The sequence below is a fragment of the Ranitomeya imitator genome, chromosome 4, assembly GCF_032444005.1.
Source record: "Ranitomeya imitator isolate aRanImi1 chromosome 4, aRanImi1.pri, whole genome shotgun sequence".
Classification (NCBI taxonomy): domain Eukaryota; kingdom Metazoa; phylum Chordata; class Amphibia; order Anura; family Dendrobatidae; genus Ranitomeya; species Ranitomeya imitator.
Window position 1 is genome coordinate 56,762,200 of NC_091285.1, and position 27,564 is coordinate 56,789,763.

Genomic DNA, 27,564 nt, shown 5'->3' on the forward strand with positions numbered 1-27,564 from the left:
TTTTTTTTTTTCCAGGGAAAATTTATAAACCCAATAAAATAATAAAAAAATAGGCTTTCTATGGCCCACTATCTGAGAGAGAGAGAGATGGCACGCTTAGGACTGGCACACAAGCCCAAAGGCCAATATTAATCTCCCACTGATTGATTTATTGATTTTTTCAGGTAGAATTTAGAACCCAAATCAAGCAAAAAAATTAATAGGCTTTCTATGGCCCACTGAGTGAGAGATGGCACACACAGGAGTAAGGAGTGGCACACAAGCCCTGAGGCCAATATTTTTCTCCCACTGATTGATGTTGTGATTTTTTCTGGTAGATTTTGGAACCCAAATCAAGCAAAAAAATAAATAGGCTTTCTATGGCCCACTGAGTGAGAGATGACACAGACAGAGATGGCACTCTAGCAGAAATGTCAATCTTAATCTCCCACAAAAAAAAAAAAAAAGGAACTGTCCTTCAATTACTATCTCCCTGCAGTAATCTCAGCCAGGTATGGCAGGCAGCAATAAGGAGTGGACTGATGCACAAATTAAATAAAAAGTGTGGACAAACAAACAAGATAGCTGTGCAGAAAGGAAGGAACAAGAGGATTTGTGCTTTGAAAAAAGCAGTTGGTTTGCACAGCGGCGTACACACAGCAATGCAGCTATCAGGGAGCCTTCTAGGGCAGCCCAATGAGCTACAGCGCTGAGGAAAAAAAAAAAAAAGGAGCTTCCACTGTCCCTGCACACCGAAGGTGGTGTTGGGCAGTGGAAATCGCTACAGCACAAGCGGTTTTGTGGTTAATGGACCCTGCCTAACGCTATCCCTGCTTCTGACGAAGCGGCAGCAACCTCTCCCTAAGCTCAGATCAGCAGCAGTAACATGGCGGTCGGCGGGAACTCCCCTTTATAGCCCCTGTGACGCCGCAGACAGCAAGCCAATCACTGCAATGCCCTTCTCTAAGATGGTGGGGACCAGGACCTATGTCATCACGCTGCCCACACTCTGCGTTTACCTTCATTGGCTGAGAAATGGCGCTTTTCGCGTCATTGAAACGCGACTTTGGCGCGAAAGTTGCGTACCGCATGGCCGACCACGCACAGGGGTTGGATCGGGTTTCATGAAACTCGACTTCGCCAAAAGTCGGCGACTTTTGAAAATGTTCGACCCGTTTCGCTCAACCCTAGTCGTCACCAATTGTTTTCCTAAAATGGTGCATTTGGTCCCTCTTCCTTGCTTTCCCTCTGCATGAGCATTGTCGGTATTGTTCATAAAACATATTTTATGCCTACGTGTGATGATTGAGAAGATTGTTAGTGATTGGAGACCTTAGTTCACATCTCAGTTCTGGAGGGAGCTCTGTAGTCTACTTAGTATTGAGCTTATTTTGTCCTCTGCATACCATCCTGAGACAAATGGACTGGTGGAGAGGACCAATCAGATGATGGTCACGTATTTCTGTCATTTTGTGTCCACCAGGCATGATGGTTGGTCATCCCTGCTGCCATGGGTGGAGTTTGCATTAAACAATGACATCTCCTATTTCATGGGGCAGACTCCTTTCGTCCTGAATGATGGTCAGCATCCACATGTCCCTTTGCCCATGCCCATTTCATCTTCTGATCCAAGGGTGGTAGATTGGGCAGTGGAGGCTCGTGACATCTTGGATTGCATGCAGAATGCAATTAAACTGTCAAAGGAGAGGATGAGGGTCTCCGCTGATGCGCATCGTCATCCCACTCCAGTCTTTGCCCTGGGAGATTTAGTGTGGCTCTCGCCTCGTAAGATCAAGCTGTGCTTAGCGTCCACTAAATTTGCTTTCCGCTATTTAGGTCCTTTCAAGGTCCTTGAGCAGGTAAATCCTGTAGTTTACCGCCTCAGTCTTCCACCGCATTTGAGGATCTCCGACACTTTTCATGTGTCTCTTCTTAAACCGTGTACAAGGCCCGGTTTCCTTGGACCCCTGCTGGGGGTTCAGATACATCCTTGAATGACTTTGAGGTCAATGCCATTGTCGGGTCAAAGGCGGTACGCAGTAAAAAAAATTTCTGATTGACTGGAGGGGTCATGGACTCGAGGATAGGACCTGGGAGCATATAGAGCACATTCGTGCCCCCCAGCTTATTGTGGCTTTTGAGTGTGGTGAACATCACCAGGGGGATGTTAGCAGGGGGGTAATGTTAGATGACGGGATTCTCCCATCTGTGGTTTCCCATTCAGCTTTGGCCACTGAGGGTGCTGCTGAGCATAGACGTCAGTCGCAGCATCTTGCTTAGGCTCGTGCTGTTTGCCTGGTTGCTGCTGGCTCTTCAGCCAAGCCTATGGTAACCAGCAGTAGGCAGCGATGGGTGAACGCTCTGGAGACTAATCCAGAGATCACCCTACTGACCATGCTCGCAATGTGGCGACGTCTCATTGGTAGTCAGTCGTCAGCTGCTCTGGTGATGTGGCAGCTCCGGATTTGTCCGTGAGTAAGGTCCTGTCCGACTGGACATGAGCTGAACATATAAAAGGGTCTAGGAGAAGCATGCGGCTACACTAGTAACAATCTCACTGCTTGTGTGTGTGAGTCATCATTGTGGTCTTTGTCAGCATGTGCTCAGGGTCGGCAGTAAGCCGTTAGAATTTCAATTCTCTGGAGAGGTGATTGTATTAATTCAGGGCTGGTGTTTTGCCAATAGAAAAACGGCACCTCCGGAGAGGAGATTGGTTAGTGCTGTTGCTGACTGTGTGACCACTGATTGCTTTCTACCCTGTAAGCGGGCTACATTCCCCTGTAAGGTTAACAGGGATTGTATCTAACGTCATACCTTTTCTGTTACTGTGTGAGAGTGACACAGCTCTATTGCCGAGTATCTATTCCATTTCTGGTGCTGCTCACTGGGTGATCTTTAACTCAGTGTGTGTAAGCAATCGCTCACTGTATGTTCCATCATTGTTCGCACTAGCTGCACATCTCTGCATGGTGGACCCCGGGTTGCAATTGCACTTTTCTAGCAAATTTTTTAGTGCAATTCACCAACCCTAATGCAATGTAAGATATTAAACATTTTCTTGAACATTCTGCTTACCATGTGTCTAATAACAAATAGATACATGGATTTAAAGTTATGTAAAACTTCATGTCATGAACAATAACTAGTGATGAGCGAGCGTCAACCTCCACATGTGCTCAGGCTGGCTAGCAGCCATAAATCATGCAGCTGCTTCACCAAAAGCTAAATCTCCGATCACATCAAACCCAAGCAACGAGTATACTCGCTCATCACTAACAATAATACATTCATTAGAAAAGTCCCAAAATATAAATTTCTTCAAAAATGTGCCCATACTCACTTGTACATTAACCCCTTTCTGCCAGCTGACGGAATAGTACGTCAGCTGGCAGATCCCCTGCTTTGAGGTGGGCTCCGGCGGTGAGCCCACCTCAAAGCCGCGACATGTCAGCTGTTTTGTACAGCTGACATGTGCGCGCAATGAGCGCGAGCGGAATCGCGATCCGCCCGCGCCCATTAACTAGTTAAATGCCGCCGTCAAGCACTGACAGCGGCATTTAACTAGTGCTCCCAGCCGCGCGGCCGGAAGTGCTCGCACTGCGGACCCCCGTCACATGATCGGGGGCCAGCAGTGCATCGCCATAACAACCAGAGGTCTCCTTGAGACCTCTATGGTTGTTGATGGCTGATTGCTTTGAGCGCCACCCTGTGGTCGGCGTTCAAAGCAACCCTGCATTTCTGCTACATAGAGGTGATCTGTACTTCACCTCTATGTAGCAGAGCCGATCGAGTTATGCATGCTTCTAGCCTCCCACGGAGGCTATTGAAGCATGCCAAAATTTAAAAAAAAAGTGATTAAAAATATAAAAAAAATAAAAAATATATAAAAGTTCAAATCACCCCCCTTTCGCCCCAATCAAAATAAAACAATTAAAAAAAAATCAAACATACACATATTTGGTATCGCCGCATTCAGAATCGCCCGATCTATCAAAGAAAACAAAGGATTAACTTGACCGCTAAATGACGTAGCGAGAAAAAAAATCAAAACGCCAAAATTACGTTTTTTTGGTCGCTGCAACATTGCATTAAAATGCAATAACGGGCGATCAAAAGAAAGTATCTACACCAAAATGGTATAATTAAAAACGCCAGCTCGGCACGCAAAAAATAAGCCCTCACCTGACCCCAGATCACGAAAATTGGAGACGCTACGGGTATCGGAAAATCGCGCATTTTTTTTTTTTTTAGCAAAATTTGGAATTTTTTTTCACCACTTAGATAAAAAATAACCTAGGCATGTTTGGTGTCTATGAACTCGTAATGACCTGGAGAATCATAATGGCAGGTTAGTTTTAGCATTTAGTGAACCTAGCAAAAAAGCCAAACAAAAAACAAGTGTGAGATTGCACTTTTTTTGCAATTTCATCACACTTGGAATTTTTTTCCCGTTTTCTGTTACATGGCATGGTAAAATCAATGGTATCGTTCAAAAGTACATCTCGTCCCGCAAAAAATAAGCCCTCACATGGCCATATTGACGGAAAAACAAAAAAGTTATGGCTCTGGGAAGGAGGGGAGCAAAAAACGAAAATGAAAAAGCGGAAAAAGCTCCGGGGGTGAAGGGGTTAAAAACTTGTTAAGTTTTTAATAACTATCCAATAATAAATTGAAAACATTTGCAGAAAGCCAATGGAATTTTAACATCCAGGCAATCCACATTTTACTCTGCTGTGAAATATTAGAATGTCATTGCAGACAAAAGCAGCTACACAAAATAGTACAGCTGGGGAACTGTCATACACAGCTAGGCTCACCATAGAAAAGGCAGGGATGAATTAGCAATATCTCTGCCTTCCTGATTGCTGTATACACTGTGCTGAATTGGTGCATTGTGTTCAGTAAAGGAAGTACTGATAGTGCTTCCTCCTCTGTACCCCGCAGTCACGAGATTGCTTGGTGTAAGTAGAGAGCAGGAACTACTGGGTTCTAGGAGACCCAGAACTTGGTTATTGAAGAAAGAGAGTGAACTGTCCCTGTAACTGGGTCTAACATACCAGCCCTAGTTATACATGAAATCAGGAATATATTAATTGTTTTCAATGTTAAATGGCACAACAAAATATATTTTATGACTTTACATGATGGAAAATAGGGAGGCGAAAATGTGTATAATAAATGAAAAAATAAATAATTGAAAAAGTAAGAATAAACAAATTAAGAAAAATTCATTAACAAAAATTAAATGACAGTCACTGCCAGTCAGAATCACTGAATACTATTCTCATAATCATTGAAGGCTTAAACGGTGAGATACTAGGAATCATGCGTGTATCATTTATTCTTGGTAAATAAAATCAGTTCCAATTTTGGTATAATCCCAATAAACATTCATTACTGGCAAATGATAGTAAAAGACAAGAAATAATAGAAGTCCCTGAAGGCGTGAAGATAAACTACCAAAGTGAAACATATTACACTTCTAACTTAAAATACATCACTCTTATCATTGATGAAATTATTTATTATGATCTGTTAGAAACTATAATCCCAAATGATACTGAGTACAGAGATTCCAATTTCCCTGTTTTAATAGAGTGGTGGTTGTGCATGTGCACTTTTGCGCCAATCTAGGTCAATGAGGCAACTATAGCAAGTACATTACATTGTCTCTATTAGTCTCAAAGACAAAGAATGGATTTATGCTTCTCGTGATTTGCAAATACTCTATTTCATGGATTTTGGGACTCCAATGACCCACATACATATTAGACTAATCTTGGCTGAACCCTCTGACATTTACAAGCTCGGCCTACAGACTGACATGTTTGGAGGCCTCAATACTCTGCTCCAAGAAACAAAGTTGGAGGAGATAAGGTTGTGGCACATCTGATTTCAGACTGCCAACCTTGTTTTTTTCAGGTTAGATAAGCCACCTCTATGTTATAGAGAACATAGGAACACTAAGCAGGGTGATCACACTTGTGTATTGTCTATCATACAGCTGTCTATTGTATATGCTGCCCTTTATTATCATGAGCAGTTGGGTTCCAGTGATTAAATTCCCAGCAATCACAAACATATTATTTATCATGGATTTAGTACAATCTCTTTATGTAAATCTTACAAAGGGCAGACACAGAGCAAAAATTGAAGAAGCCTCTAAAGGTACCGTCACACATAGCGACACTGCAGCGATACCGACAACGATCCGGATCGCTGCAGCGTCGCTGTTTGGTCGCTGGAGAGCTGTCACACAGACAGCTCTCCAGCGACCAACGATGCCGGTAACCAGGGTAAACATCGGGTAACTAAGCGCAGGGCCGCGCTTAGTAACCCGATGTTTACCCTGGTTACCATCCTAAAAAGTAAAAAAACAAACGCTACATACTTACCTTCTGCTGTCTGTCCTCGGCGCTCTGCTTCTCTGGTCTGGCTGTGAGCGCCGGGCAGCCAGAAAGCAGAGCGGTGACGTCACCGCTCTGCTTTCCGGCTGACCGACGCTCACAGCCAGAGCAGGAGGAGAGCAGAGCACAGCGCTGGAGGACAGACGGCTGTAGGTAAGTATGTAGTGTTTGTTTTTTTACTTTTAGGATGGTAACCAGGGTAAACATCGGGTTACTAAGCGCGGCCATGCGCTTAGTTACCCGATGTTTACCCTGGTTACCAGCAAAGACATCGCTGAATCGGTGTCACACACGCCGATTCAGCGATGTCTACGGGGAGTCCAGCGACGAAATAAAGTTCTGGACTTTCTTCCCCGACCAGCGATCTCCCAGCAGGGGCCTGATCGCTGCTGCCTGTCACACTGGACGATATCGCTAGCCAGGACGCTGCAACGTCACGGATCGCTAGCGATATCGTCTAGTGTGACAGTACCTTAAGAGTGAAGATGCAATCTATGATCTACCCAAAGTGAAACATATTACACTTTTAAGTACAAAAATCTGCTTCAAATAATATATCAACGGAACTTTTATGATTCTCGAAATTCATGAAGCCATAAATCTCAACTTACCTGTTTGAATAGTATGATGGATGTGCATATGTACTTCTGCTCCATTTTAGGTCTATGCGACAAACAGTGATAACGCTTTACATTGTTTACAATCGTCCCATAGACAATAATAATTATTCTCATGATCAGTGTGGTCTCCAGAAGTTGAATCTTCAGGAATCCCACACAAATCACTTATACTGGAAAAAGTTAAATCCAATTATGATACATTCCCTTTAAACACATATTACAGACACATAACTGTAAAGGTACCTTCACACATAACGATATTGTTAACGATATCGTTGCTTTTTGTGACGTAGCAACGATATCGTTAATGAAATCGTTATGTGTGACAGCGACCAACGATCAGGCCCCTGCTGGGAGATCGTTGGTCGCTGAATAAAGTCCAGAACTTTATTTCGTCGCTGGATCTCCCGCTGACATCGCTGAATCGGCGTGTGTGACACCGATCCAGCGATGTCTTCACTGGTAACCAGGGTAAACATCGGGTAACTAAGCGCAGGGCCGCGCTTAGTAACCCGATGTTTATGCTGGTTACCATCCTAAAAGTAAAAAAAAAAAACACTACATACTTACCTACCGCTGTCTGTCCCCGGCGCTGTGCTCTGCTCTCCTCCTGTACTGGCTGTGAGCGTCGGTCAGCCGGAAAGCAGAGCGGTGACGTCACCGCTCTGCTTTCTAGCTGCTGTGCTCACAGACAGTACAGGAGGAGAGCAGAGCACAGCGCCGGTAACATCTTACACTTCAATGTTCAAAAATTCTCTCCAATCACATGTAAAATGATTCATCATTATATGCTAGGAACTGTTATGAAAAAAGGTGTTTTGAGATGTGAGATCATTTGTCCTGAAGGACTCTCTATAGCTGCGTCAGGCTCTGACTTACAAACATAACTGACTTGACTCCTTTTATGCTTTTTTAATACATGGTGGACCATAGAAAATGAGACACTGTTTGCTTTATCTGGTTTGTACAGAGTAAATGATAAAAAAAAGAATGAAAAGCTTACATCATAAAAGAGATACAGAAAGTTCAAATTGTTCTATCACAACCAGTACCCAACTGTAATATGCCAAAAGCTTCTGTTATCACTTCTTCAGATGAAGGAATTTCAATAGAAATATGCATGTCATTATAATATTTTGCACCAATTGTGTTAATTTGGGGGTCAATTTTCTTTGGTTTCTGATACTCCATTTACTGGACATTTTCAACAAAACAATATTTTTTTGTTTTCTTTTGTTGTTTTGTTTTTTTTTGCACTGAGCTGTTCCAATTTTGAACCAAACCAAGTATACTGTTCTTCTGCTAAAATGGGAATGTCCAGAGATTGACTGGAAAAACAGTTCTGTATTCTATGAATAAGCCTGTGTATATACTGTCACAATTCTCTCGTTCAATTGAATATGGCATATTTTATATATTCATTTGACTATCAGGGAACGAAACAATGGACCTCATCAATTATTTTAACAGCTCCAGTCAAAAAAAAGCAAAGCCCTAATTAACTGACATGGTGAACAATGATAACTGTAAGCCAGTTTCATGAATGAGGCCTGATAAGCAATATCCTGTGCAACACACACTAGAGAAATATGGTACGTTCCTTATGGCCAATCTTGTTTAAAGGGTTCTCTGAGAAATGTAATAAGATAATTAAATAAGATGAATAATACATACAGTATTTCAATATTAAACATTTTTCTACATACCGTATTTTCCGGCGTATAAGACGACTGGGCGTATAAGACGACCCCCAACTTTTCCAGTTAAAATATAAAATCTTCTCAAAAGTCGGGGGTGGTCTTATATGCCGGGTGTCATCTTATAGGGTGGGTGCGGAGCAATCTGCGGTCGACGTATATAGTGGGGGAGAGTGGTCCCGATGACGAGGTGAGGGAGTGCCTCACCAAGAAGGTGTAAGTGAAGCAAACTGTCAGTATCTGGGATGCCAGGGTTATGCAAAAAAGAGAGAGCGGTGCTGTGCCTAGAAAAACACTCCTCTTTCACTCATCTGGCTCGCCCTTGTATCCTATTATCTCCTTCTCTGCCTCTCCTTCACTTACACCTTCCCGGTGAGGCGCCCCCTCACCTCGTCATTGGGGTCGCTCCCCCCACAATATGCAGAGACGGCAGATTACTCCGCACCTGCCCTATAAGACGACACCTGGCGTATAAGACGATACCCGACTTTTGAGAAGATTTTCAGGGGTTAAAAAGTAGTCTTATATGCCGGAAAATACAGTATATTTATTTAGCAAACAGGTATGATTTATCTAGTGCACTCTGTCGGGATTTCAAAGATGGCAACTGCCATGTATCATTGTGCAGCCTATGCTAGATTTCAGAAGACACTCAGTAGAATGGGCTGCATGAAGAACAAAACAGACACAATAAAACTATCATGCTGACTAAGATGGATGTTAGTCAATTGTTAGTCAAATGAAAAAAAGTTATTTATCTTCTCCGTCAGTCCAGCTCTACTCAGTGTCCTGTCAGGATGACTGAACAGACCAATGCACATTCACGATGCCTCACCGGACGCTGTTCTGACCTGACATCTGTTTCTGCCGATGCTCTTCATGCACCACGTCCTACTGCATGTCCTCTTAAATCTAAGGCAGGTTGTAAATCTTTAAAATGCTGAAAGAGTGTACTAGACAAAGCAAACCTTTTTGCTATATTAAAATATTTAGAAAAATGTTTAATATTAAATGTATATTATTTAATTATTTTTTAAACCTATTTAATTATATTTCTCAGAAAATACCTTTAAGTTCAAGGAATTATAATTTAATTAAGGAAAAATTCAAATTTTGTCATGAACTTTGAGCTACTGTTAAGACACCGTCATTGCCATAGTTAGACCAATGAGACCCTTTTATAACTGGAAATGGTAAAAATAAAATACTAGGATAGCAGAACTGAATCTATGAAGAATACCACACTTGCATAGCATATTGCCATACAGCAGGCATGGAGCGCTTAAGTATAGAACCATAGTGAAGGTCAAGTTGAAATGCAAGTGGGCTGCACATTCAAGTAATTTATTTTACTTGCTTTACGTAGACATCACAGGTGCTTTAAAGGTCTATTTCATGCATTCAATATTTATGATATGTACACAGCAAAATATTTCCACAGTCTACAGAGATATTCTGACTTCCAAAGATAATACAGTCTTGACTTTATTTGGTCAATCGAAGAGGTTTTAAATACAGAATTGTATTTTTATTTTGCTTTTCCATGCTTTCAACAATATTAAGTATTAAGAAAAACACAAAGATTTATAACATCTCTAAGAGCAGCAAGGAAATATTTTATATAATCATCTTACCATATAAGAGGAGTTTAACAAGACCGCCTGTGGATTGACTTGCTCTTCATTTCCTGGTGTCTGAGAGTTATTTGGTGTGAAAACTATTAAGTCACTTTTAGGTCTAAATGAATTGGAACTGATGTTATACTGCGTGTGTTGGGAATACATCCAGCTCCCTCCAGTGTTGGAGCAGATTCTGTAATTTTCTTTTAGCTCATTGACCTCATCTCGGTATTTTTGCCATCTTAACACGGTGAACACAATCAGAGTAATAAGAAAACTACTTGATATGACGCAGATTGCAACAACCAAGTAAACGTTTGCATCAGAAAATTCATCACCATTCCCCTTGGTCTCTTGATTATCAAACTTCAATTCTTCTCCAGACTCCACCACAGATATGACAATTTGTGTCTCTGACGTCATGACTGGTTCACCATGATCCTGAGCTACTACATGCAACCTGTACTCATCATTGTCAGAATCTGTAAATGATCGTTTCAAAGTTATTTCTCCAGTCTGATGTGCAATACTAAATGGAGATTTTCCAGGTCCTCCAAGATCCTTCAACTTGTAAAATGTCCAAGCATTGTATCCAGAATCCAGATCTACGGCCTTCACTTTCGTTATCAGGTGTCCAGGTTCTGCTGACTTTGAAGCTTTGATTGTTATTTCAGAGTGAAGTGGGGTGAATGTAGGAGCATTATCATTAATATCTTCAATGAATATGTTCAGAGTAAGGTTGGAGCTGAGGGCTTGTAGACCAGCATCAATGGCTTTTATGTGACACTGGAAATATGAAATCTGTTCATGGTCAAATGATACCAAAGCAAAGACCTTCCCGTTCTCTGGATTAATGGAAATGTAGGAAGAAATAGGAATTCCATCAATTGTGCGCTCCCTAATTGAGTAAGTAATAAATGAATTCCGCCCAATATCTGGATCAGAGGCTGATGCTGTATATATATGAGACCCTGGTGGGTTGTTCTCTTTAACTAATATTGTGTCTATTGATTTGACAAATCTTGGAGCATTGTCATTGACATCACTTATATCAATCTTCAGCGTTTTCGAGGTAGACAGGGATGGAGAACCTTCATCTCTTGCACTAATTGTAACTTCATATTCATCTTTCACTTCTCGATCCAAAGGTCCATTCACGGTCAAGGAAAAATCACTCATGAAAGCTGGATTTACCTTAAATGGTGAAGGCTCAGAGATGTAGCAGTGGACTTTTCCATTTGATCCTGAATCTTTATCATGGACACTGATGATGGCAACTGTTGTCCCCTGAGGAGAATTTTCAGGAACGGGAACTGATAATGAGGTCACTGTCATCTCAGGAGGGTTGTCATTGACATCTACAACAGTCACCAGAACTTTGCAATGTCCAACAAGCTTCAGATCTCCATTATCAATAGCTTCAACTTGAATTTCAAATATATTTGTTGTTTCAAAATCAAGTTCTCCATTGACTCTAATTTCTCCTGTGTACTCGTTCAGGCTAAATATGTTGCTTACTTCTCCTGATACTACATTGGTAAATTTATACAATATTTCACCATTTCTTCCTTCATCCAAATCTGTAGCATTTAGTTTAAACACCAGAGTCCCTTTAACAGCATTTTCATTGACACTGCATTGGTAAAATGGCTGAACAAACACAGGAGCATTATCATTAAAGTCTTCCACAGTAACAACAATACGTGTGGTGCCACTTAGCCTTGGTTTGCCTCCATCATAAGCTGTGAGTGTCAGATTGTGCACAGACTGCTTCTCTCTGTCCAAGGATCTCTTTAGCACAAGCTCTAATGATCTGATTTGATTCAAATATTTTTGAAAATCCAAAGCAAAACAATCACTTGCACTGAGCTCATAGTTAGTGATAGAATTTGTTCCGAGATCTGGATCTGTTGCACCATTTATCCTATAACGAGATCCTGCAGGTCTGACTTCTGATATGGCAAGATTATTTATGCTGGAGGAGAATACCGGACTATTGTCATTGATGTCTTCTATTTCTACATCTACACGATACATCTGCACAGGCTTATCTACAATAACCTGCAGAGGAATTATACAGAAGGGTGTATTTGGACACAGCACTTCTCTGTCTATTGTCTCTTTAACAAACAGGATTCCATTCTGCAGATTAACCTGGAAATATTCCTTCTCATCTCTAGAGACAATATGTAACATTCTGGAATTAATCTCACCTATATCCAGTCCAAGGTCCTGAGCAATTCTCCCGACAAAGGTGCCATGCTTGGATTCCTCAGGGATGATATAATGCAGCTGACTCAGGACCACATCCCACGATATTTGTAACAAAAAGAAATGGACCAACCGGCTCCGTGCCTGATAATCCTGTCTCTGATTCAGCATTTCTTAAAATCAGAGAAGGTAGAGGTGATGATTTGTCCAGTAATAAAGGCACTAAAGCTGATGGAAGCACGAAGAAAAAGGGAAAAAAATCTGGCATGGCCGGAATCCCTGCTGCAAGAATTTCATTTAAAGATGCAGAAATGCATTTCCTCTTTCCTTCCTGCTATTAGTTGGTGAGGAGTGCCATCTAGTGCTCAATTTTTAGGATGCATGTCAGGTACGTCGGTATTTTTTTCTTTGAGCAGTAATTTATTTACAATTTTTACATTTGATTTACACAATACAATTTTATCAAATCACAAAGTGAATATGATGCAAAACTATGAACTGTTAGTTTACCAAAGCATGAAACATTTTATTACTCTTTGCAATAGCTTTGTTTTGATTATTTTCTTACTGCATTTAGCAAGACTAATATTGTTTTATATTAGTAAAAATTATTCAAATAAAGATAATCTTAATAATAGTAAGAACAATAATTCTACAATTAATCTTGGCATATCCCTTACCTCCAATATTGAGCAGTCTCATTTGATCCTTGATTATCAGATTTGTTTGAAATGTTCAGTAAAGTTTCTTAAATTTTACGTAATTTTATCCAAAATCAAACTTAGTTAAGAAAATTACAGTTAAGAGTTTCTAGTGACTGACACCTGTTATAAACTAGTGACAGTTTTAAAATATTTTAAATATTGGAATAAATACTGATGTAGATATAAGTTAAAAGAAAACAGTGTCTTGTGGGAAGTAAAGGAACAATAAGATATTTCTCATATTAAAAAAACAGAGGTATATAAAGGAGATAAGATGGATGTATATATATATATATATAATATATATATATATATATATATTATATATATATACTGTATATATAGTGAGATATTTCTCATATTAAAAAAACAGAGGTATATAAAGGAGATAAGATGGATGTATATATATATATATATATATATATATATATATATATATACTGTATATATAGTGAGATAGATAATAAATAGATAATAGTTAAATATGTTATAGATAGATATATATATTAATTGACTATAAATGTTTCAAATAGCTATTGTGTTAACTCAGGGATTGAAGAAACCATCCAGTATTTTAAAAAATCAAATAAATATTGATTTTGAAAATAGATAGGTTTTGTTTTCATATCACAATATCCTTTCTAAAGGTGTATAACATTTTCTTGAATTGCAAAGACATTTGAGTTGCAATCAATAATAATATAAAAAATGACAATTTCAACAATTTCAATGACATAATAGCAATTAACAAATAAAAGTAATAAAAAATATATTCTGCTTTTAAAATGGCGATTGGGAATAAACATATAGCACCTAACAGCATTGGAAATTCTTCAGGGTCTTGGCTACCAGGTGTAGCTGAGACCCTGGAAAACTTAATCAGGGCCATTTGTTCTGGTCTCTAATCACGTGATGTGATATGTCATAGGAGAAAGAAATTAGGTCCCCAAGCCCCTTCCCCGGTACCTCTGCCATCCCCAGTCCTTCCAGGTCTGTCCCTGGCCCTCCACAACTTTTCCTGGAAAAAATATGGCGGACGCATGGGCAGTGCACCTACCGAGATCTGCCAGCCAGCACCCAGCAAATGCAGGTATTTTTCTTATCCGTTCATTTTGATCACTACAATAGACACTATCACAGTGATCAAAAGACAATAATTAGTATGTCACCCCCCTGTGTCATCCCCTTAGGAAGATTACATTTTTTTATTTTAGAATTTTTATTTCTTTTATTCTTTGCAATTAAGGTTAGGGTTGGGGTTAGGGTTAGGCTAGGGTAAAGGTTGGGGTTGGGCTAGGGTTACTGTTAAGCTAGGATTAGGGTTGATGTTAGGCTAGTGTTAGGGTTGAGCAAGAGTTATAGTTAGCATTGAGGTTAGGATTTTTCAAAAGTTAAAAAAATGATGATGATGATATGACAACTAGGGTTGAGCTCAAGTGCTCGCTACTTGAGTTTGCATTGGGGTCACTTGAGCACCTGGGATACTTGGGTCATACCCGAGCACCCCAATGCAAACTCGATTAGAGAGCATTTGCATTTAACAACACTAGTGATGACATATTCAAAATGACGATCTAATGTTATAAAAATCTAAATAGTACATTTGGGTTCAAAATTTTCACTATATCCCTGGATAAAATATTTGAGGGGTGTCACTTGTGGGGGGTTTCCACTGTTTAGGCACATCAGGTAGATCTCTAATGCAACATTGCATTCGCTATCGATTCCAGCCATTTTTGTGTTCAAATGTCAAGCAGTGCTCTTTAGTTTTATTCCATATATGGGGTACTGACATACTGTTAGGGCTGGTGGAACGCACCAAGTAAATAGAGAGATGTTATTTGGTGCGTTCGCAGCCTGGGGTCCACCGTGCAAGAGAGAACCTGCTGCTGGCAAATGGCAGCCCTATATGGCGTTAGAAGCGAACTCTGTTACTTCACAGAGTCGTCTAAAGAAAGCACTGTGTCCTGTTAACCTCACAGGAGTACACAGCGACTGCCGAGCAGATAGCAGTTGGGGGTTACGCAATCATACAATCTCCTCACCGGAGGAGCCGGTATTCTAGGGGCTTATTTCAGCCAGGGACCTGAATCCATACACACAATCTCCTCACCGGAGGTGCCGGTATTCTAGGGGCTTATTTAAGCCGGGTCCCTGAACACATACAAACGTAACCACACTGGCGCAAAGCACATAACTTATATTTGATACTAGCTCATGGCCGTGCGGCCATGCAAGCCTTTTATAGCTGCAGCAAGTACAGAACCTTCCTAGAATGACCAATGAGAAGCTGCCACAGAGCCTGAGGAACTTCAGGACCTTCCTGGAGAACCAATGGGTTTTGCTGCAGTATCTAAGCATGTGACCCTCGATCTCCAATTAGAGATCTTACCCTGGGCATGCTCAGAAGGGAAAAAGCAGGACTTAGTCCCAAAAGCATCTGCTTGCCGCTGCTCAGCACTGGCTTCAATGGCAGAAGCTGGAAAAGCAGCATGAACTCTTTGCACAGTCAGACTGAGTGAGACGCTGGGACTGACTTCTCCGCTGAGCAGGCTCCACTGTGGCAGGAGACGAATGGGAGACCGCAGCGGAGATGGCCTGAGATTCCCCCTGCGCGGAGGCGGGAACTTGACCCCTAACACATACTCAGGAGAAATTGCACAACAAATTTTGGAGTCCATTTTCTCCTGTTAGCTTTGTGAAAGTAAATAATTATGGCTCAAGCTAAATTTTTGTGGAAAAATGTTCATTTTTTCCTTCCATGTTCCATTAGTTCCTGTGAGGAACCAGAAGGGTTTATAAACTTTTTGAATGTAGTTTTGAGGACTTTGAGCGATGCAATTTTGGGGTATTTTCTGTCATATAGGCCCTTTAAATTCACTTCAAATGTGATCTGGTCCTTAAAAAAATGGTTTTGTAAATTTTGTTGGAAAATTGAGAAATTGCTGGACAACATTTAACCCTTGTAACTTCCTAACAAGAAAAAAAATATTTTTCAAAAATTGTGCTGATGTAAAGTAGACATGTTGGAATATAATTTATTGTTTTGTGTGGTATAACTATATAATTTAAGGGCAGAAAAATTTAAAGCTTTAAAATTGCAAAATTTTCTAAGTTTTTGTCAAATTTTTAATATTTTCATAAATATATGCAATCATATTGACCAAAATTTGCAAAGTTGCTTATGTTTTTACAATATCTAGTTAGCGTCAAAAATAAGACTTGGCACCATAGTCTCAATTGCATATTTAAAGAGTAACCGTTGTATTATTTTTTTCTGACTCAATAGTACAAGTTGAAAAAAATGATCATGTAGAATAATCTGCTTCCTTCATCTTTGGGGTTGATCGTAAAATCTGATTTTGAGGTGACAGTTTTTACTGCTAAAGTTCTTTCGAAAGGAGCAAAGGGAATAAGAGAAGGAGCTGGAGACAGACAGACATTGCACTTCAAGTTCTCATGAAGCATCAGGTACAACTTAAAGGATTTTTCCCTTCTCATCCCAACCACATTTAACTATGATGTCTATGTAACTGCTGAGTTCGGTATACAGTGCAAATCACTGTGCTACACTGTATAACTCATATTCATTAAGAGTTATGAAAACAGCACAGCTTAGCTGCTCTCATTTTTTCCGATGGTTGCACAGCTGTTGGTTGGAGTGTGAATGGAGTAATTGATACTTTAGGCATGAAAGGCTGAGATGGGAATAATGCTGTACACCTATTATGAATAATTACTCCTATATCTTCCTCCATTATAGAATTAAATGATTTGGCATAGGGAATTGATGACATATCTACAAATAAGTTCATCAATTACGAATTGGTTTAGGTACAACACTCAGCGCCTCCATCGATTTGCTGTTATTTAATTCAGCGGCAGCCAGATATAAACACTTTGAACAAAGCTGCTTATTGCATCTCCATTCAATGTGTTAGGGCTATTGCTAGCCATTGCTTACTTCTGGAGCAGAGCTTTTATGCATACAAATATGAGTTGCTGCTACTACACTTTTATTGTTTACATCCAGCCTCCACCAGAATAAAAAATAACTGATCGCTGGGAACATCAAGTGTAGGACCCCATTGACATTTGACGTTCAAGCTTTTAGAAATGATCCCTTTTTAGGCATGAATGGTCTGAATATCTTTTTCCCAAAATCTGTAAGTACACATACATTTATTTTGAACTTCATATGTCAAAACAGTGATCATTTAGCTAGTTATAACATTTTCTTGCAAATGCAAAATGCTTGGAAGTTTTAAGTTTTAGGGCAAATCATGGGGATAAATCATACCTTTCTAGTTTGAATATGAACTTAAGACATTTTCTTAACAAATGCTTCACAGAAGGAAAAAATATATTGAATGCCAATAGTCAACACTTCTTAAAAAGTTAAATATAACTAATATAACAAAGCTAATATAAGCTAACAAGTGGCTGCTTACAAAATTGTTGTTAAATAATCTCATCTAAAACTTGCAATCAACTATTTAAAAATAACTATTAAATAATAATAATAATTTTTATTTATATAGCGCTAACATCATATTTCACAGCACTTACTAGCTTAGTCATTGAACTGTTTTGGAAAATAGAAATAATCTAAATATTTTGCCAGCATTAATACCGCACCTATAGACAAAAAACAATGTTTTTATAAAGAACGTAAAAAATAATGGACTTTCAGTTACTAAGCTAATTTTAATAGCAAAACACAGATAAAAAAATAAAGAAAACATAAGAACAATCCTTGTATACCCAAATTAATTCCAAACCAGTTGGTCCATTTTATATTTTTATTCTACTGTTACAAAATTGTATTCATTCTTCAGAATGTCATTTATGTCCCACATAATCTCTTGCATAGTCTGTTACACCACTATTTCCATTAGTAGCTTTTATTTAACATCTACAAATATATTTATTTTTTTTGTGTTTTTTGTTTTACTCTTCTCATTTTATTTTTCATTCTGTATGTAGGCTAAGTATTTTTTGAAGATATTGCAAAAAGCGGGAAAGTTAGCTCCTCTTTTACCAAGTCCTCATGAGCAGCAGAATATTCAAATTTTGATATGAAGAAACTGGACTTTAGCAACATTGGAAAATGTAGTGGTTGCTTTTGTAAATTGTTTAGAATAACCGTAACCAACACATTAACACATTCCATTTTGTTTTTTTAGGTAATAGCCAATGGAGCTTTGCTTAATTAGTTTTTAAAAACTATATTTTATTCATTACTGTGTCATGTTTATAAAGCGTTATAGGACTGACAAGGTTACAATTTACTGCTAAAAGCAGGCCTCTAACAATAACTAACATACCTACAAATCAGACACAAATCTTTCACGGTCAATAATTAAACTCAAGTGATAAAATATAACTTTTTATAAATATCTTAAAATAACAGGGATAATCCAAAAAACACCACGGGAGCCTAAGCTAACATCCTAAAATCAGAATGCTAGGCATAATATAGGTACATAGAAGAAACATATGGCTACTGTATACTAAAGTGGCAAATAATAACTGTCAGTAATAAATGCTTTGATCTCACCCAATCCAGACAGGAAGACGCTGTTAGGAGTCGAGTTCCTGCAGCTGCACAGGGGGAATCTCGAGCCATCTCTGCTGCGGTCTCCCATTCTGCTTCAGCCGCAGTGGAGCCTGCTCAGCGGAGACGTCGGTCCCACCGTCTCGCTCAGCCTAAAGGTACCTTCACACTGAGCAACTTTTGAACGATAGCGATAGCGATCCGTGACGTTGCAGCATCCTGGATAGCGATCTCATTGTGTTTGACACGCAGCAGCGATCAGGATCCTGCTGTGACATCGCTGGTCGGAGCTAGAAGGCCAGAACTTTATTTAGTCGCTGGATCACCCGCTGTTATCGCTGGATCGGCGTGTGTGACGCCGATCCAGCGATGTGTTCACTTGTAACCAGGGTAAACATCGGGTTACTAAGCGCAGGGCTGCGCTTAGTAACCCGATGTTTACCCTGGTTACCATTGTAAATGTAAAAAAAAAATAAAATATTCACATTTCAGTGTCTGTCACGTCCCACGCCGTCAGCTTCCCGCACTGACTGTGTCAGCGCCGGCTGGCCATAAAGCAGAGCACAGCGGTGACGTCATGATGTCACCGCTGTGCTCTGCTTTACGGCCGGCCGGCGCTGACAGTCAGTGCGGGAAGGTGACGGCGGTGGATGTGACAGACACCGGAATATGAGTATGTAGTGTTTTTTTCTTTACATTTACAATGGTAACCAGGGTAAACATCGGGTTACTAAGCGCGGCCCTGCGCTTAGTAACCCGATGTTTACCCTGGTTACCTGGGGACTTCGGCATCGTTGGTCGCTGGAGAGCTGTCTGACAGCTCTCCAGCGACCACACGACTTACCAACGATCACTAACAGTCTCTAACATCATGTCCTCCCTCTATCTGAAACTAAACCTGTCAAAAACTGAACTCCTCGTGTTCTCTCCCTCTACTAACCTACCTTTGCCTGACAATGCCATCTCCGTGTGCGGTTCCACCATTACTCCAAAGCAACATGCCCGCTGCCTTGGGGTCATCCTTGATTCTGACCTTTCATTCACCCCCTACATCCGATCACTGGCTCGCTCTTCTTACCTGCATCTCAAAAACATTTCTAGAATTCGCCCTTTTCTTACTTTCGACTCTGCAAAAACTCTGACTGTTTCACTTATTCATTCTCGTCTGGACTATTGTAACTCTCTACTAATCGGTCTCCCTCTTGCAAAACTCTCCCCGCTCCAATCTGTCCTGAATGCTGCAGCCAGGATCATATTCCTCACCAACCGTTACACCGATGCCTCTACCCTGTGCCAGTCATTACACTGGCTACCCATCCACTCCAGAATCCAGTACAAAACTACTACCCTCATCCACAAAGCACTCCATGGCTCAGCACCACCCTACATCTCCTCCCTAGTATCAGTCTACCACCCTACCCGTGCCCTCCGCTCCGCTAATGACCTCAGGTTAGCATCCTCAATAATCAGAACCTCCCACTCCCGTCTCCAAGACTTTACACGTGCTGCGCCGATTCTTTGGAATGCACTACCTAGGTTAATACGATTAATCCCCAATCCCCACAGTTTTAAGCGTGCCCTAAAAACTCATTTGTTCAGACTGGCCTACCGCCTCAATGCATTAACCTAACGATCCCTGTGTGGCCTATTTATAATAAAAATAAAAAAAAAAGGTTCCTCGCATCATGTTCTCATACACTTTATGCAGTATTAGCCCTCTGTGTCTGTACTGCTACATACTTAGGCAGGTAACTGGTTCATGCAGCTTTACATGAACACCTGAGCCTTACACTATAGCTGGTCCGAATAACTAAAGCAATTGTTACCATCCACCTCTCGTGTCTCCCCTTTTCCCCATAGTTTGTAAGCTTGCGAGCAGGGCCCTCACTCCTCCTGGTATCTGTTTTGAACTGTATTTCTGTTATGCTGTAATGTCTATTGTCTGTACAAGTCCCCTCTATAATTTGTAAAGCGCTGCGGAATATGTTGGCGCTATATAAATAAAAATTATTATTATTATTATATCACGGCCAGGTCGTATCGCTGGTCGTGATCGTTGGTAAATCGTTTAGTGTAACGGTACCTTAATACTGTGCAAAGGGTAACTGCTGCCTTTCCAGGCTCTGCTTTTGTAGCCAGCACTGGTCAGCGGCAAACAGGCTTTTCTGGGACTAAGTCCTGCTTTGCACACACTGAGCATGCCCACGGGAGAACCTCTCTTTGGAGGTTGGGGGTCACACACTCAGGCCCTGTAGCAGCTCCTATTGGACCACTAGGAAGGTCCTTGTCTGCTGCAGCTATAAAAGGGTTGCATGGCTGCACGGCCATGCGCTAGTATCAACCTATGTTATGAGCTTTGCTACTTGGGGTCATGTCTGCATGTGGTCACGGTTGGCTGAAATAAGCCCCTAGAATGCCGGCACCTCTGGTGAGGAGTTGTTTGTGTGGTTTGCTGACTGCATGACCACTCTTTGCTTTTCTCAGCTAGGTAGCTGTGATCCTCTGTGAGGTTAACAGGGCACAGCGTTTTCATATCTTTGCGATTCTGTGAAGTAACAGAGTTCACTTATATTGCCATATAGTGCCGCCAATTACTTTGCAGCAGATATCTCTGCATGGTGGACCCTGGGCTGCAAATGCACCTTGTTGTTTCCTTCCTATACTCGGTAAGTTCCACTAGCCGTAACAGACGCTTTAATCCGTGGAGCCCCTAAGACTACAGTTGAAGCATAAGAAAAGTTTTTCCTAACTAGCCCTGTCGTATCCCCTGTGGTGGCTCCCACCCATACAAGGGCAGTATGCAAGTGTAATACTAAATCTTGCAGTTATAAAAGAGAAAATTTCCTCCTGATGAGTTTCTACCTCAATAGTGAGGACTCTTCAATAGGGTTGAGCGAAACAGATCGGCACTTTTCAAAAGTCGCCGACTTTTAGCAAAGTCGGGTTTCGTGAAACCCGCCTTGATCCCACTCTGGGATCGGGTCGGCGGTCGGCGATCTCTACTGAAAAGTCGGGTTTCGTTTTATATATATATATATATATATATATATATATATGTCAATCAGACACATATATATATATATATTTATATTAACTTCAGGGTTAAATCGCTGAAAAAATTGGTGTGGGCTCCCGCGCAATTTTCTCCGCCAGAGTAGTACAGCCAGTGACTGAGGGCAGATATTAATAGCCTAGAGAGGGTCCACGGTCTTTGGCCCCCCCCTGGCTAAAAACGTCTGCCCCCAGCCACCCCAGAAAAGGCACATCTGTAAGATGCGCCTATTCTGGCACTTGGCCACTCTCTTCCCATTCCCGTGTAGCGGTGGGATATGGGGTAATGAAGGGTTAATGTCACCTTGCTATTGTAAGGTGACATTAAGCCAGACTAATAATGGAGAGGCATGTTAGGGTTGGCGGAACGCACCAAATATATAATTTATTAAATGGAATTGGTGCGTTCGCAACCCGGGATCCACCGTGCAGGAAAGCACCTGCTGCTAAATAGTGGCGGCTCTATATGGCGGTATATACCAACTCTGTTAGCTTCACAGAGTAACCGCGAGAGGAAAGCTCTGTGCCCTCTTAGACTTTCACAGAGGCACAGGCCAACTACCCAGATGTGAGCAGTGAGTGGTCATGCATGCATACAAAACTCCTTGCCGGAGATGCCAGCATTCTAGGGGCTTATTTCAGCCGGGTCCCTGAACACACTTAAACACAATCTCCTCGCCGGAGGTGCCAGCATTCTAGGGGCTTATTTCAGCCGGGTCCCTGAACACATTCAAACACATGACCACATTGGCGCAAAGCATATAGCATAAGACGATACTAGCGCATGGCCGTGCGGTCATGCGCAGTTTATATAGTTGCAGCACAGGAAGCTGCTACTGAAGTTTTTGCCCTTTCAGGACCTTCCAGAAGGACAAATTGAAAGTGCTGCAGTACCTGAGCATGTTTTGCCCTTTCAGGACCCTCCAGAAGGACCAATGGAATGTACTGCAGCACCTGAGCATGTGACCGAACATGTGGCCCTCGACCTCCAATGGGAGACCCTGCCCTGGGCATGCTCAGTGTGAGTAAACAAGGACTTAGTCCCAGAGAGGCTCGCTCGCCGCAGATCAGTGCAGGGTACCATAGGAAAGCCAGAAAAGGCAGTAGTGACCCTATGCACCGAATCAGCCCCAGCGAGACGCTGGGAGCGACGTCTCCGCTGAGCAGAGCCCACTGCGGCCGATACCGAATGGGAGACCGCAGCAGACACGGATCGAGATTCCCCCTGTGCAGCAGAGGATACTTGACTCCTAACAAGGCGTCAATTCTGACACCTATCCATTATTAATCCATTTGCATTAAATGGTTAAAAAAAACACACACACATTATTAAAAAGTATTTTAATGAAATAAAAACACAGGTTGTTTTAATATTTTATTGTACGCTCAATCCACTGGCTGAAGACCCTTGCTCTGTAACAAATAAAAAATAATAAACCAACAATATACATACCTTCCGTAGATCTGTAACGTCCCACGTTGTAAATCCATCTGAAGGGGTTAAAATATTTTACAGCCAGGAGCTCTGCTAATGCAGCTGTGCTCGTGGCTGTAAACCCCAGCGAATGAAGGTAATGTAGGTCAATGACCTATAGTTACCTTCATTCGCGGTGATGCGCCCCCTGCTGGATGTCCTCATGACCTCGAGCCTGGGAACTTTTCCCACGCTCCAGGGACATCCAGCAGGGGGTGCATCACCGCGAATGAAGGTAACTATAGGTCATATATTTTAACCCCTTCAGATGAATTTACAACGTGGGATGTTACAGATCTACGGAAGGTATATATATTGTTGGTTTATTATTTTTTATTTGTTACAGAATGAGGGTCTTCAGCCAGTGGATTGAGCGTTCAATAAAATATTAAAACAAACGGTGTGTTTATTTCATTAAAATTCTTTTTAATAATGTGTTTATTTTTTTTTAACTCTTTCATACAATTGGATTAATATTGGATAGGTGTCATAATTGATGCCTCTCCATTATTAATATGGCTTAATGTCACTTTACAATAGCAAGGTGGCATTAACCCTTCATTACCCCATATCCCACCGCTACACGGGAATGGGAAGAGAGTGGCCAAGTGCCAGAATAGGCACATCTTACAGATGTGCCTTTTCTGGGGTGGCTGGGGGCAGATGTTTTAAGCCAGGGGTGGGCAATAACCATGGACCCTCTCCAGGCTATTAATATCTGCCCTCAGTCACTGGCTTTACTACGCTGGCGGAGAAAATTGCGCGGGAGCCCATGCCAATTTTTTCCGAGATTTAACCCTTAAATTTAAGAGCTAGAGCGCCAAAATTTTGCATATACACACTACTAACATTAGTAGTGTGGAATATGCAAAAAAATGGGGATATGACATGGTTTACTGTATGTAAACCATGTCTCATATCATGTCGGGTTTTGGCAGGAGAAATGAAAAGCCGGTAATTGAATTACCGGCTTTTCTGCTATATCACCCTGAAGGAAATATAAAAAAAACAAAAAAACATAGACTTTCATTGGGTTTCGAGTTTCGGCCGATCCCCGACCCCGACTTTTCAATAGGTCGGTCGATTTCACTCGACCCGACTTTTGAGAAAGTCGGATTTCGTGAAACCCGACTCGACCCTAAAAAACTAAAAGTCGCTCAACCCTACTCTTCAAGGCAGTGTACATGTTGGGGGTAAAAAAATAGAATAGCTGAGTACTAAAACTTTACAGGCATGCTATAAAAGTACAGAGTACTAAAAAGGCTAAAAATACAAAAAAAGACATAATATTTCATTTTTTTACAAAACCTATCACATACTATTTTGTAACTAATTCCATTATGAAATAATTAATACAAATACTCAAAAAATATTTCTATACATTGTTAATTCAAAATATTGGTAGATCCACATAGAAGCCAGCAAACGTAGTATTCCATAAAAAATAAAGTTTATTGTTCAGATTAAAGATTTGAGTGACATAGAGCAGCATCAAAATTAATTAAAAATATATATAAAACAATGGTAGAGAATGGAAGCACGTCTAATCAGCCAACCAGGTTCAAACCAGTGCAGTCCTTAGTCAGGAGTGCTTGAGATGAGTTGGTGTCATGCAGAATTGCTGCTGCATTTTAATCTATGAGACAAATGGTGATAGACAAATACAGCATTAATTCCTTATATCTTATAAACAGCATTTGGCCACCTTTGAGAGCTTTTACTACATTAAAAAATATTACAATTGAGTTTCATTATAAATTTTGCACAATTAGGTTTTTTTCTTCCCTGCATAATCAATTGATGTAGTCTGTGGCCCAAATCAGCTCAAAGGAGCTCAGAAAAAGGAAAATAAAATAGAGTTGCAATCTTTCCTGCTAGACAATCAGAAGGAGCTCACTGATGGATTCTCAAGTTAAGAGGTAGGTCACTTTTATTTGTTAGTGCAGCATTCCACACATACTAACTAGAACTTCTGCCTAAAAATGCTGGTGTAAAGTTATGAGATCAGACGAACACTTCCTCCAATTGTAAAACACCTCACATGGAAAAGCTGATTTCCTGTAGGCAGAGGCTGATGGAAAGATCTGCTCATACATTCCTCAACAAGCAGCCATTGTATAAACAAAGGTGCTGGTCACTTTGTGAGGAAAGCTGCACTAACAAAAGAAAGTGGCCAACCTCTAACTGGGAATCTGTCCGTGAATTCCCTCTGACAGTATAGCAGGGAAATGTGTAATTCTGGGTTCACACTGTGTTACTGTGATCCATTAAATGGACTACGTTACACCGCAGCATATTGCAGTGTAACGTAGTCCGTTAACGCCGCCATTACTTCCTATGGTGGACGCATCGCTAGCGCACGCCCACAATGGGCGTGTGCTAGCGATGTGCCGTCATTGAGTGACGGACCCGAGACGCGGGCTGCAGCGTTTCCGGGTCTGTCACTGCTAGCGCAGATGGAATTAGCAGATGCTCCATCTGCGCTAGCGCTGTGCCAACATTGGCACTTGCGTTAGCACAGTCTGTTTAACGTATGTGTTCAACGGACTGCACTAACGCAGAGTGAACCTAGCCTATAACTCTTGTATCTTAATTTTGTTTGAGTTCCTCTGAGCTCCTCTCATCTGACTTATGGCCATAGACATTGCAACTTTGAGCATGTGAACAACCGTCCCAGTCCTCAATGCAACTAAGTCCCAGACCAGCATAACAAAGCCTAGGATATCAATGAAAGCATTTATAACAAGATGAGACATAGATCACTTGGGTAACTGGACAAGAAATGATGTGACCTTGCAAGAGCATGCTCAGAACTGTACAAGTTCTCTTTAGAGCCCAAAGTCCCTGCCTAGCATGAAGAGGCTCAGATTTTTCATCGCAAGTGGAGGTGACAAGTAGATGCAATGAAGACCAGACAGGTGATGTGAGCAGCAAAGTGACCAGGAAGGTGAATGATAATGTGAGTATGAGTGCTATTTTATTCATTAACCTCTTGATGGTCATTTATGGTTCAGAAAAATGTTGGCCAGTTGACCATCATTATGCTAAATCCATGAGAAAGAGTATTATAAAAAAATCTTAATTTTGGAAAATGTGAATTTTTGTAAAAATTGAGTACAATTCAATTGTACTGGAGTATATTCACTTATCTATACTAGCCACGTATCTTACAGGTAGGCGATCTTTGTACAATCCCATTAAGCACATTGTCATCAAGATAATTTATAATGACCTTAAAGAGTAACCGTCATTTTAGTTTTTATTTCTTAAACAATATTACACTTCAAAATTGGCAATTTTGTAATACATATTGTCAGGAAAATTTGCTTCTTTCACCCCCAAAATTTATCAGTCATCAAAATTCTTAATTCTGAGGTAAAATTTGTTTTCAGAGAAGACAGACTGAGATAGGAGATGGCAGATGCTACTGATAAGAATCTATGTAGACAGCAGGGGAGAAACATAGAAACAGCTGCCATCTCCTATCTCAGTAATGGGAAAGTCTTCACTGAATACAGATTTTACCTCAGAATTGAGAATTTTGATAATGACTGAATCATTTTAGAAGAGAAAGAAGCTAACTTTTCTAAGAAGATATATTACAAAGTTGCCTATTTTCATGTGTGCTATTGATGTATGAAATAAAAAATAAAATGACAGTTACTGTTTAAAAGCAAGCAAAAGCTTGAATTTTAAAATCCTCTGATAAACCAACGTACTGATTAAGCATAGGACAGTGTGTTTTTCATCTTAACCTGCTTTAATTTAGCCAATATTGCTTTGGTCAAATTTTACATGGAAGGATCCAACTCTACAAATCTACCATATTGTTATTTTAGTAAACAGTTTACTGAAGAAATTAGTCATAGAAATGAATTATAAGAGCGTTTTCATTAGTTATCCATAGTGATGAGGGCGTATACTGAGCACGCTCGGGTGATCTCTGAGTATTTGTGACTGCTCGGATATTTAGTTATTGTTGATGCAGCTGCATGATTTGCAGCTGCTGGACAGCCTAAATACATGTGGGGATTGCCTGGTTGTTAGGGAAACCCCACATGTATTCAAGCTGCGTCAACAAAAATGAAATCTACGAGCACTCACAAATACTCGGAGATCACCCGAGCATGCTCAGAGAAACCCGAGCAACGAGTATACTCACTCATCACTAGTTATTCAATGATGCTTTCATTAGTTTTTTGTTGGTTTTCCGTCATTCTTTAACAACAAAGTAAACAAAATGTA

At 40.7% G+C, this 27,564-nt stretch overlaps 1 protein-coding gene across 11 annotated transcripts in view; it reads right to left on the minus strand.

Moving 5' to 3' along the window:
• The window catches only part of LOC138675465 (protocadherin alpha-C2-like), a 502,001-nt gene that overhangs the window by 303,208 nt on the left and 171,229 nt on the right, over nucleotides 1-27,564 (minus strand). Inside the window, exon 1 of one of the 11 annotated variants that reach the window (XM_069763744.1) lies at nucleotides 10,338-12,769. The exons of the other annotated variants lie outside the window; for them this stretch is intronic. Within the exon in view, the coding sequence (XP_069619845.1) occupies nucleotides 10,338-12,704 (2,367 nt within the window). The 5' untranslated portion in view covers nucleotides 12,705-12,769. Of the gene's footprint in view, nucleotides 1-10,337; nucleotides 12,770-27,564 lie in introns of those variants that run through there. 11 annotated transcript variants of the gene reach the window in all.